General features: G+C 46.3%; 1 protein-coding gene across 1 annotated transcript in view; it reads left to right on the top strand.

The window, feature by feature from the left end:
- DRC5 (dynein regulatory complex subunit 5) overlaps positions 1-11,252 on the top strand; it is a 106,196-nt gene extending 94,944 nt beyond the window's left edge. The window contains exon 5 of the mRNA XM_086925116.1: positions 10,747-11,252. Within this exon, the coding sequence (XP_086781242.1) occupies positions 10,747-10,935 (189 nt within the window). The 3' untranslated portion in view covers positions 10,936-11,252. The remainder of the gene's footprint in view (positions 1-10,746) is intronic.
- Positions 11,253-12,488: the final 1,236 nt, after the last annotated feature.

The raw sequence follows: 12,488 nt of genomic DNA, 5'->3' as shown, positions 1-12,488 counted from the left end.
CAGAGAGAGGCATGGCTTTGTCCGTGTTGTTGAGGATGTCTTTTCGTTAAATGGCAGAGAGAGGCATGGCATTGTCCGGATGTCTTTTAGTAGAGTGGCAGAGAGAGGCATGGCCTTGTCCGTGTTGTTGAGGATGTCTTTGAGTTGAGTGGCAGAAAGAGGCATGGCTTTATCTGTGTTGTTGAGGATGTATTTTAGTTATGTCTCAGAGAGAGGCTGAGCCTTGCCCATGTTGTTGAGGATGTCTTTTAATTGAGTCGCAGAGAGAGGCATGGACTTGTCCGTGTTGTTGAGGATGTCTTTTAGTTGAGTCGCAGAGAGAGGCATGGCCTTGTCCATGTTGTTGAGGATGTCTTTTAGTCGAGTCGCAGAGAGAGGCATGCCTTTGTCTGTGATATTGAGGATGTCTTTTAGTTGCGTTGCAGAGAGAGGCATGGCCTTGTTGTTGAGAATGTCTTTTAGTTGAGTCACAGAGAGAGGCGTGTCTTGTCCATTTTGTTGAGGATGTCTTTTACTTGAGTCGCAGGAAAAGGCATGGACTTGTCCGTGTTGTTGAGGATGTCTTTTAGTTGAGTCTCAGAGAGAGGCATTGCCTTGTCCGTGTTCTTGAGGATGTCTTTTAGTTGAGTTAGAGAGAGAGGCACAGCCTTGTCTGTGTTGTTGAAGATGTCTTTTAGTTACGTCGCAGAGAGAGGCATGGACTTCTCCGTGTTGTTGAGGATGTCTTTTAGTTGAGTCTCAGAGAGAGGCATGGCTTTGTCCGTGTTGTTGAGGATGTCTTTTCGTTAAATGGCAGAGAGAGGCATGGCATTGTCCGGATGTCTTTTAGTAGAGTGGCAGAGAGAGGCATGGCATTGTCCGTGTTGTTGAGGATGTCTTTGAGTTGAGTGGCAGAAAGAGGCATGGCTTTATCTGTGTTGTTGAGGATGTATTTTAGTTATGTCTCAGAGAGAGGCTGAGCCTTGCCCATGTTGTTGAGGATGTCTTTTAATTGAGTCGCAGAGAGAGGCATGGACTTGTCCGTGTTGTTGAGGATGTCTTTTAGTGCGTGGCAGAGAGAGGCATGGCTTTTTCCGTGTTGTTGAGAATGTCTTTTAGTTGAGTCACAGAGAGAGGCGTGTATTGTCCATTTTGTTGGGGATGTCTTTTACTTGAGTCGCAGAAAGAGGTATGCGTTTGTCTGTGTTATTGAGGATGTCTTTTAGTTGTGTCGCAGAGAGAGGCATGGCCTTTTCCGTGTTGTTGAGAATGCCTTTAAGTTGAGTCACAGAGAGAGGCGTGGACTTGTCCGTGTTGTTGAGGATGTCTTTTAGTTGAGTCTCAGAGAGAGGCATTGCCTTGTCTGTGTTCTTGAGGATGTCTTTTAGTTGAGTTGCAGCGAGAGGCACAGCCTTGTCCGTGTTGTTGAGGATGTCTTTTAGTTGGGTCGCAAAGAGAGGCATTGCTTTGTCTGTGTTGTTGAGGATGTCTTTTAGTTGAGTCGCAGAGAGAGGCATGGCCTTGTCCGTGTTGTTGAGGATGTCTTTAAGTTGAGTCGCAGAGAGAGCCGCAGAGAGAGGCAGGGCCTTGTCCGTGTTGTTGAGGATGTCTTTAAGTTGAGTCACAAAGAGAGCCGCAGAGAGAGGCATGGCCTTGTCTGTGTTGTTGAGGATGTCTTTTAGTCGAGAGAGGCGAGGCCTTGTTCGTGTTGTTGAAGATGTCTTTTAGTTGAGTCACAGAGAGAGGCACAGTCTTGACCATGTTGTTGAGGAGGTCTTATAGTTGCATGGCAGAGAGAGGCATGGCCTTGTCCGTGTTGTTGACAATGTCTTTTATTTGAGTCACAGAGAGAGGCATGGCCTTGTCTATGTTGCAGAGGATGTCTTTTAGTTGAGTGGCAGAGAGAGGTATAGGCTTGTCCGTGTTGTTGAGCATGTCTTTTAGCTTCATGGCAGAGAGAGGCATGTCTTTGTCCGTGTTGTTGAGGATGTCTTAGTTGAGTCGTAGAGAGCGGCATGGCATTGTCTATGTTGTTGAGGATTTCTTTTAGTTGCATGGCAGAGAGAGGCATTGCCTGGTCCGTGTTGTTGAGGATGTCTTTTATTTGAGTCGCAGAGAGAGGCGTGGCCTTGTTCGTGTTGTTGAGGATGTCTTTTAGTTGAGTCGCAGAGAGAGGCACAGTCTTGACCATGTTGTTGAGGAGGTCTTATAGTTGCGTGGCAGAGAGAGACGTAGCCTTGTCCGTGTTGTTGAGGATGTCCATAGTTGAGTCGCAGAAAGAGGTGTGGCCTTGTCTGTGATGGCAAGGATGTCTTTTAGTTGAGTCGCAGAGAGAGGCATGGCCTTGTCCGTGTTGTTGAGGATGACCTTTATTTGAGTCACAGAGAGAGGAATGGCTGTGTCCGTGTTGTTGAGGATGTCATTTAGTTGAGTCGCAGAGAGAGGCGTGGCCTTGTCCATGTTGTTGAGGATGTCTTTTATTTGAGTCACAGAGAGAGGAAAAGCTTTGTCCGTGTTGTTGAGGATGTCATTTAGTTGAGTCGCAGAGAGAGGCGTGGCCTTGTCTGTGTACTTGAGGATTTCTTTTATTTGAGTCACAGAGAGAGGAATGACTTTGTACGTGTTGTTGAGGATGTCATTTAGTTTAGTCGCAGAGAGAGGCGTGGCCTTGTCTGCGATGTTTAGGATGTCTTTTAGTTGGGTCGCAGAGAGAGGCGTGGCCTTGTCCGTGTTGTTGAGGATGTCTTTTAGTTAAGTCGCAGAGAGTGGCATGGCCTTTTCGGTGTTGTTGAGGATGTCTTTTAGTTGAGTTGCAGAGAGAGGCATGGCCTTGTCTATGTTGCGGAGGATGTCTTTTAGTTGAGTCGCAGAGAGAGGCATTGCCTTGTCCGTGTTCTTGAGAATGTGTTTTAGTTGAGTAGGAGAGAGAGGCACAGCCTTGTCCGTGTTGTTGAGGATATCTTTTAGTTGAGTGGCAGAGAGAGGCATGGCCTTGTCCGTGTTGTTGAGGATGTCTTTTAGTTGAATGGCAGAGAGAGGCATGGCTTTGTCTGTGTTGTTGAGGATGCATTTTAGTTACGTCGCAGAGAGAGGCATGGACTTGTCCGTGTTGTTGAGGATGTCTTTTAGTTAAATGACAAAGAGAGGCATGGCCTTGTCCATGTTGTTGAGGATGTCTTTTAATTGAGTAGCAGAGAGAGGCATGGACTTGTCCGTGTTGTTGAGGATGTCTTTTAGTTGAGTCGCAGAGAGAGGGGCGCAGCCTTGTCCGTGTTGTTGAGGATGTCTTTTAGTTGCGTGGCAGAGAGAGGCATGGCCTTGTCCGTGTTGTTGAGAATGTGTTTTAGTTGAGTCACAGAGAGAGGAGTGTCTTGTCCATTTTGTTGAGGATGTCTTTTACTTGAGTTGCAGAAAGAGGTGTGGCCTTGTCTGTGTTGTTGGGGATGTCTTTTAGTTGAGTCGCAGAGAGAGGCATGGCCTTGTCCATGTTGTTGAGGATGTCTTTTAGTCGAGTCGCAGAGAGAGGCATGCCTTTGTCTGTGATATTGAGGATGTCTTTTAGTTGCGTTGCAGAGAGAGGCATGGCCTTGTTGTTGAGAATGTCTTTTAGTTGAGTCACAGAGAGAGGCGTGTCTTGTCCATTTTGTTGAGGATGTCTTTTACTTGAGTCGCAGGGAAAGGCATGGACTTGTCCGTGTTGTTGAGGATGTCTTTTAGTTGAGTCTCAGAGAGAGGCATTGCCTTGTCCGTGTTCTTGAGGATGTCTTTTAGTTGAGTTAGAGAGAGAGGCACAGCCTTGTCTGTGTTGTTGAAGATGTCTTTTAGTTACGTCGCAGAGAGAGGCATGGACTTCTCCGTGTTGTTGAGGATGTCTTTTAGTTGAGTCTCAGAGAGAGGCATGGCTTTGTCCGTGTTATTGAGGATGTCTTTTCGTTAAATGGCAGAGAGAGGCATGGCATTGTCCGGATGTCTTTTAGTAGAGTGGCAGAGAGAGGCATGGCCTTGTCCGTGTTGTTGAGGATGTCTTTGAGTTGAGTGGCAGAAAGAGGCATGGCTTTATCTGTGTTGTTGAGGATGTATTTTAGTTATGTCTCAGAGAGAGGCTGAGCCTTGCCCATGTTGTTGAGGATGTCTTTTAATTGAGTCGCAGAGAGAGGCATGGACTTGTCCGTGTTGTTGAGGATGTCTTTTAGTTGAGTCGCAGAGAGAGGCATGGCCTTGTCCATGTTGTTGAGGATGTCTTTTAGTCGAGTCGCAGAGAGAGGCATGCCTTTGTCTGTGATATTGAGGATGTCTTTTAGTTGCGTTGCAGAGAGAGGCATGGCCTTGTTGTTGAGAATGTCTTTTAGTTGAGTCACAGAGAGAGGCGTGTCTTGTCCATTTTGTTGAGGATGTCTTTTACTTGAGTCGCAGGAAAAGGCATGGACTTGTCCGTGTTGTTGAGGATGTCTTTTAGTTGAGTCTCAGAGAGAGGCATTGCCTTGTCCGTGTTCTTGAGGATGTCTTTTAGTTGAGTTAGAGAGAGAGGCACAGCCTTGTCTGTGTTGTTGAAGATGTCTTTTAGTTACGTCGCAGAGAGAGGCATGGACTTCTCCGTGTTGTTGAGGATGTCTTTTAGTTGAGTCTCAGAGAGAGGCATGGCTTTGTCCGTGTTGTTGAGGATGTCTTTTCGTTAAATGGCAGAGAGAGGCATGGCATTGTCCGGATGTCTTTTAGTAGAGTGGCAGAGAGAGGCATGGCATTGTCCGTGTTGTTGAGGATGTCTTTGAGTTGAGTGGCAGAAAGAGGCATGGCTTTATCTGTGTTGTTGAGGATGTATTTTAGTTATGTCTCAGAGAGAGGCTGAGCCTTGCCCATGTTGTTGAGGATGTCTTTTAATTGAGTCGCAGAGAGAGGCATGGACTTGTCCGTGTTGTTGAGGATGTCTTTTAGTGCGTGGCAGAGAGAGGCATGGCCTTTTCCGTGTTGTTGAGAATGTCTTTTAGTTGAGTCACAGAGAGAGGCGTGTATTGTCCATTTTGTTGAGGATGTCTTTTACTTGAGTCGCAGAAAGAGGTATGCCTTTGTCTGTGTTATTGAGGATGTCTTTTAGTTGTGTCGCAGAGAGAGGCATGGCCTTTTCCGTGTTGTTGAGAATGCCTTTAAGTTGAGTCACAGAGAGAGGCGTGGACTTGTCCGTGTTGTTGAGGATGTCTTTTAGTTGAGTCTCAGAGAGAGGCATTGCCTTGTCCGTGTTCTTGAGGATGTCTTTTAGTTGAGTTGCAGCGAGAGGCACAGCCTTGTCCGTGTTGTTGAGGATGTCTTTTAGTTGGGTCGCAGAGAGAGGCATTGCTTTGTCTGTGTTGTTGAGGATGTCTTTTAGTTGAGTCGCAGAGAGAGGCATGGCCTTGTCCGTGTTGTTGAGGATGTCTTTAAGTTGAGTCGCAGAGAGAGCCGCAGAGAGAGGCATGGCCTTGTCTGTGTTGTTGAGGATGTCTTTTAGTCGAGAGAGGCGAGGCCTTGTTCGTGTTGTTGAAGATGTCTTTTAGTTGAGTCACAGAGAGAGGCACAGTCTTGACCATGTTGTTGAGGAGGTCTTATAGTTGCATGGCAGAGAGAGGCATGGCCTTGTCCGTGTTGTTGACAATGTCTTTTATTTGAGTCACAGAGAGAGGCATGGCCTTGTCTATGTTGCAGAGGATGTCTTTTAGTTGAGTGGCAGAGAGAGGTATCGGCTTGTCCGTGTTGTTGAGCATGTCTTTTAGCTTCATGGCAGAGAGAGGCATGTCTTTGTCCGTGTTGTTGAGGATGTCTTAGTTGAGTCGTAGAGAGAGGCATGGCATTGTCTATGTTGTTGAGGATTTCTTTTAGTTGCATGGCAGAGAGAGGCATTGCCTGGTCCGTGTTGTTGAGGATGTCTTTTATTTGAGTCGCAGAGAGAGGCGTGGCCTTGTTCGTGTTGTTGAGGATGTCTTTTAGTTGAGTCGCAGAGAGAGGCACAGTCTTGACCATGTTGTTGAGGAGGTCTTATAGTTGCGTGGCAGAGAGAGACGTAGCCTTGTCCGTGTTGTTGAGGATGTCCATAGTTGAGTCGCAGAAAGAGGTGTGGCCTTGTCTGTGATGGCAAGGATGTCTTTTAGTTGAGTCGCAGAGAGAGGCATGGCCTTGTCCGTGTTGTTGAGGATGACCTTTATTTGAGTCACAGAGAGAGGAATGGCTGTGTCCGTGTTGTTGAGGATGTCATTTAGTTGAGTCGCAGAGAGAGGCGTGGCCTTGTCCATGTTGTTGAGGATGTCTTTTATTTGAGTCACAGAGAGAGGAAAAGCTTTGTCCGTGTTGTTGAGGATGTCATTTAGTTGAGTCGCAGAGAGAGGCGTGGCCTTGTCTGTGTTGTTGAGGATTTCTTTTATTTGAGTCACAGAGAGAGGAATGACTTTGTACGTGTTGTTGAGGATGTCATTTAGTTTAGTCGCAGAGAGAGGCGTGGCCTTGTCTGCGATGTTGAAGATGTCTTTTAGTTGGGTCGCAGAGAGAGGCGTGGCCTTGTCCGTGTTGTTGAGGATGTCTTTTAGTTGAGTCGCAGAGAGTGGCATGGCCTTGTCTGTGTTGTTGAGGATTTCTTTTATTTGAGTCACAGAGAGAGGAATGACTTTGTACGTGTTGTTGAGGATGTCATTTAGTTTAGTCGCAGAGAGAGGCATTGCCTTGTTTGTATTGTTGAGAATGTCTTTTAGTTGAGTCGCATCAAGAGGCATTGCCTTGTCCGTGTTGTTGAGGATGTCTTTAAGTTTAGTCGCAGAGAGAGGCAATTCCTTGTCCGTGTTGTTGAAGATGTCTTTAAGTTGAGTTCCAGAGAGAGCCACAGAGTGAGGCATGGCCTTGTCTGTGTTGCTGAGGATGTCCTTTAGTTTGTCGCATCGAGAGGCATTGCCTTGTCTTTAAGTTGAGTTGCAGAGAGAGTCATGGCCTTATCTGTGTTGTTGAGGATGTGTTTTAGTTGAGTGGCAGAGAGAAGCATGGCCTTGTCTGTGTTGGTGAGGATGTCTTTTAGTTGAGTCGCAGAGAGAGGCGTGGCCTTGTCTGTGTTGCTGAGGATGTCTTTTAGTTGACTCTCAGAAAGAGGCATGGCCTTGTCTGTGTTGCTGAGGATGTCTTTTAGTTGAGTCTCAGAGAGAGGCATGACTTTGTCCGTGTTGTTGAGGATGTCTTTTACTTGAGTTGCAGAGAGAGGCATGGCCTTGTCCGTGTTGCTGAGGATGTCCTTTAGTTGCGTGGCAGAGAGAGGCATGGCCTTGTCTGTGTTGCTGAGGATGTCTTTAAGTTGAGTTGCAGAGAGAGTCACAGAGAGAGGCGTGGCTTTGTCTGTGTTGTTGAGGATGTCATTTAGTTGAGTCGCAGAGAGAGGCATGGCCTTGTCTGTGTTGTTGAGGATGTCTTTTAGTTGAGTCACAGAGAGAAAGGCGTGCCCTTGTCCTTGTTGTTGAGGATGTCATTTAGTTGAGTCGCAGAGAGAGGCATGGCCTTGTCTGTGTTGTTGAGGATGTCTTTTAGTTGAGTCGCAAAGAGAGGCGTGGCCTTGTCCGTGTTGTTGAGGATGTCTTTTATTTGAGTCTCGAGAGTGGCTTGGCTTTGTCCGTGTTGTTTGAGATGTCTGTAATTGCGTGGCAAAGAGAGGCGTGGCCTTGTCCGTGTTGTTGAGGATGTCTTTTAGTTGAGTCGCAGAGAGAGTCGTGGCCTTGTCCGTGTTGTTGAGGATGTCTTTTATTTGTGTCTCAGAGAGAGGCTTGGCTTTGTCCGTGTTGTTTAAGATGTCTGTAATTGCATGGCTGAGAGAGGCATGGCCTTGTCCGTGTTGTTGAGGATGTCTGTTAGTTGAGCGGCAGTGAGAGGCACGGCCTTGTCTATGTTGCGGAGGCTTTCTTTTAGTTGAGTGGCAGGAGAGGAGGAAAGAGAGTCCATACAGAGGTTTTCAAGTGTAAGGCAGCGACCCGCTGACATAGCACAGGATACTATGAGGTCTATGAATGAGTGAGGCCTCAAAGTCCAGTAGGGCAGGACTGCGGGTTGTTCTGCATAAAGATGAACTCACCATTAAGGATGAGGCATCCTATGGGTGCGGCGAGAGTTGTGCAGGCAGGGCCAGGATTTGGGGGGTGAGTTTTAACAAGTAAAGTTTGTTAAAGGTGGAAATTCAAGTTGATGAGAGTGAACAGTTAAGATTTGTAATAGAGGCCATGTGGAGGAAACCCATGGCTGGGGGTTGCATGAGGAGTTGAAGGTCAATAGCTCTGATCCCAATTCAAGGTCAAATATTCATGCCTGAGGCTTGAACATGACTTATGTCAGCCTCAAGTATGGCGACTAAATTCCTGAAGAAATTGCATTGGCTTTTATAGGAAGGCCAAGGAGAATTAAAGTGCCCTTATTTGCTAAATTGCAAAAATGGTTTAATGTCTTCCTTTTAAATTTAATTTAATTTATGACTACTTATTGTACCTGTTGTAAAGTGTTTGTGACATTGTAGCATTGCAAGTGACATTGTAGCATTTTAAGTGGCATTGTGGCGATTTGGGTTGGGTGGTGTTTTATTCTTGTGTCCTTCACAATAATAATACCAAAAGGTGCGGTGCATCTGAAAGGGTTGTTATTTAAAGACATAACTAATAAAACAGCTGCATTGGTGAATATGTCTGTTTTACATTTTTTATTGCAAACATATGGCATCAAAGCTTAGGTGATGGCATACTTTTTGTTCCTTTTTGTGTTTCTGGTATATGTTTGCAATGAAGAAACATAATAAAAATAACCAGTGCACCAGCTTGATACGTCTGATTCTGTTGGCTTTGCCAATGCTTGTTCTCTTCTGCACCAGTTCCTGGACTCTGTGATGGGAGAGCCAGAGTCTGTGATTTTAGTGGTTGTAGGTGACGCACGAGGCATGTGTGGATTTTCTGCACTCATAAGTGCTGGTGTGGGTCTTCTCTCACAGGAAGTGTGTGGTGTGGGTCTCTTCTCTCACAGGAAGTGTGTGGTGTGGGTCTCCTCTCTCACAGGAAGTGTGTGGTGTGGGTCTCCTCTCACAGGAAGTGAAAGGTGTGGGTCTTCTCTCACAGGAAGTCTGTGGTGGGGTGTCTCCTCTCTCACAGGAAGTGTGTGGTGTGGGTCTCTCTCACAGGAAGTGTGTGGTGTGGGTGTGTGCTCTCACAGGAAATGAGGCGTATGGGACTTGTCCAAGGTTGGACTGGCCTATAGGGCTATCGGGCAGTGTTCGATGAGCCGGTCGAACAGGTCAGTGTGGGCTGTTTTTGTGGCTGTTCGTGGGCCTGTTTTATGGTCTCATGGGCAATTTTTATACTGTTGCATTCAGTCTTCCATATCTTGCAAAGCTCTTATGCAGCCTGCCTTTAACAGTTCAAGGCTGCCCCCATTTGCAAATTTGGACCACTTATTAAGCTATCTAGTTCACTAATGTAGGCCACTTTTATTTTGGTCCCCGGGCCTCATTTCTATCCCAGATTGACACTGGTTTAGTCTCACAGGAAGTGGGTGGTGTGGGTGTTGTTTCACAGGAAGTGGGTGGTGAGATTCTCCTCTCACCGGAAGTATAAGGTGTGGATATTGTCTCCCACGATGTGTGCTGTGGGGGTTTCCTCTTTCCCAGGAAGTGCAAAGTGTATGATATGAGGGTGGTGGTGTGGGTTTTGTCTTACAGAGAGTGGGTGTGTGGTTATTGTCTGCCTTTTCTTAGGAAGCTTTCCTTCTATCATTTTCCGATCTGCTATATTTTCTGTTTGATCAGTCCCCATTAATGGCAGGTGGACCCTCTTCACTCTATTGTCATCTCTGTAAGGTACTTAGAATTTTACATATGGCGGGCAGACGTGTATGCTGTGGGTCTCTTCTCTGACAGGAAGTGCTTAGTGTGAGTCCTAGCTCTCACAGAAAGATCAAGGTGTGCGTCTTCTCTCACAGGAAGTGTGTGGTGGGGTCTCCTCTCTCAAAGGAAGTGTGAGGTGTGGGTCTTCTCTCACCGGGAGTGTGTGGTGTGGGTCTTCTCTCACAGGAAGTGTGTGGTGTGGGTCGCCTCTCTCACATGAAGTGCAAGGTGTGGGTCTTCTCTCACAGGAAGAGAAAGGTGTGGGTCTTCTGTCACAGGAAGTGTGTAGTGTGTGTCTCCTCTCTCACAGGAAGTGCAAAGTGTGCGTCTTCTCTCACAGGACAGGAAATGTGTGATGTCGGTGTGCTTGCTCACAGGAAATGGGGCGTATGGGTCTAGTCCAAGGTTGGACTGGCCTATTGGGCTAACAGGCAGTGTTCGATGGCCCGGTCTGACAAGTCAGTGTGGGCTGTTTTTGTGGCTGGTCTCATGGGCAATTTTTACTGTTGCATTTAGTCTTCCATACTTTACAAAGTTCTTATTCAACATGTCTTTACACTTACTAAGCTATCTAGTTCACTAATGTGGGCCACTTTTATTTTGGTCCCCGGGCCTCATTTCTATCCCAGTTCGACCCTGGTTTAGTCTCGCAGGAAGTGGGTGGTGTGGGTCTTGTCTCACAGTGAGTGAGTGGTGAGGGTCTCCTCTCACAGGAAGTACAAGGTGTGGATCTTGTTTCTCACAGGATGTGTGCTGTGTGGGTCTCCTCTTTCCCGTGAAGGGCAAGGTGTAGACCATGCCTCTTATGTGAGGGGGATGGTGTTGGTTTCCTCTCACAGGAAGTGGGTGGGTTGGTCTTGTCTCACAGGAAGTCGAGGAGTTGTTGTTCACATTGTTTTTGTTGTCCACAGGACGGAGGCAAGCAGTTGATGGAAGGCATGTCAGACAACAAGACTGTGACCGAATTTGATTTACGACTGACTGAAGTCGGACAGGAGAGTGAGTTTGTCATTAACCAAACTTTACGGGTGAATGAGGAAGGGGCCCGCGTGGAATCGCTTCGTAAGGTCCAGGCGGAGTCGTCAGAGTCTAATGTTTGAGTCAATGCTGAGGAGAACATCGAAGACTCCACTTGGTGGGAATTTACACTCTTCTTTATTTCACTTTTTCTTTTAAATATTTTTGTAACCTAGGCCTGATGGGCCTGTACTGGGCTGTATATTGAATTCTGTTCATATCCATGAGGCTCCTCCCAATGTATGAGCAAATGAGGGGAACCTTGGCTTGGTGAAGGCCCTGCAGACACTGAACACCCAGAAGAAATATAAAGAGACCACCAGAAGTAGAAACCATCAAAGGAGACAGATGGTTTATGCTACTGATGTACACTATTCTTTTAATAAATCTGTTAAACACAAATGAATGGAGTGTATTTTTTGCACACTGATGGTGGTGGTGTGTACCCTACAATAAATGTGAAGGCAGGTGGTTCTGCTCTTGAGTGCAGACAGAATGTCCCTTGGTCCCTCCAGAGGGCTCTGAGTGGGCATTGGAACCAGGCTCTCCTGTTGCAGGTGGTTGGTGTGACACATGCTCTGTCCCCTTTCACTTGTGAACCTTTACCAGGGTTTCTTTGAGTCAGGCTCCATGAGTCGGAGAACGGTGCTAAGTTCTGCACCCTTGGCGGATTTTGGTTTGCACCTTCATTTGGTGAGTGGATTCATAATTTTCTTGTCATTGCAAAAAATTGAAAAGAAATGGAGAAAAGAATGAAATGTCCACAAAAATATGAGGAAGTGTGGTCAGGTTACAGAAATTTCTTTGCATACTTTACATTGTTTTTCTACTCCGTCCTTTCTTTTCATGCTTTTTCTTCTGTTTCTTTTTTTTACCAGTGTTTTGTATAGCGCTAACTAGACCTGAGACATTGGGTATCAGAGCGCTTTACACGAGCACCAGTTTCGTTACAGGACACATTTCCTTTTTTTGTTAGTCACAGGGAAGATCCTGGGCCCGATTCACAGAACTAACTTAAGACAGTTCTGGGCAAATCACTTAGGGGCCGATTCACAGAACTAACTTAAGACAAAATCCTAAACTTACTACTTTTGGTATTCACAAAAGTTAGGATTTTGTCTTAAGTTTGTCTTAAGACAGACTTAAGACAGACTTAAGTTAGGATTTTGTCTTAAGTCTGTCTTAAGTTTGTTTTAAGACAAACTTAAGACAAAATCCTAACTTCTGTGAATACCAAAAGTAGTAAGTTTAGGATTTTGTCTTAAGTTAGTTCTGTGAATCGGCCCCTAAGTGATTTGCCCAGAATCAGGATGTTAAGCGTCGTTGCCGAGACTCGAACGTGGTTCCCCAGCTTCAAAGTCGACTGCTGTTGCCCTAAGGCTACATCCTCTCACCAATCCTACTTTTTAGGTCTGGCTTAACAGCGCAGCTCTTGCCAGGCCTTATGCGATCAACCTAAAAAAGAGCTTCCAGCAGTACTACGGAGAGGGGCTTTGGCCCTCTCTCTCGGTAGCCAGGAGTACATGTTGCGATTGGGCAGAGATTGTGTGCTACCACAGAAAGTGCTTCCCCTCCACTCAGCTGTGATTATTGTGTCTGCCTATTCAGCTGCCTGAGCCAACACCCTCCCTTTCCA

This window comes from Lissotriton vulgaris, chromosome 6 (genome assembly GCF_964263255.1).
Source record: "Lissotriton vulgaris chromosome 6, aLisVul1.2, whole genome shotgun sequence".
Lineage (NCBI taxonomy): Eukaryota > Metazoa > Chordata > Amphibia > Caudata > Salamandridae > Lissotriton > Lissotriton vulgaris.
This window is presented reverse-complemented; position numbering and strand designations above follow the sequence as displayed.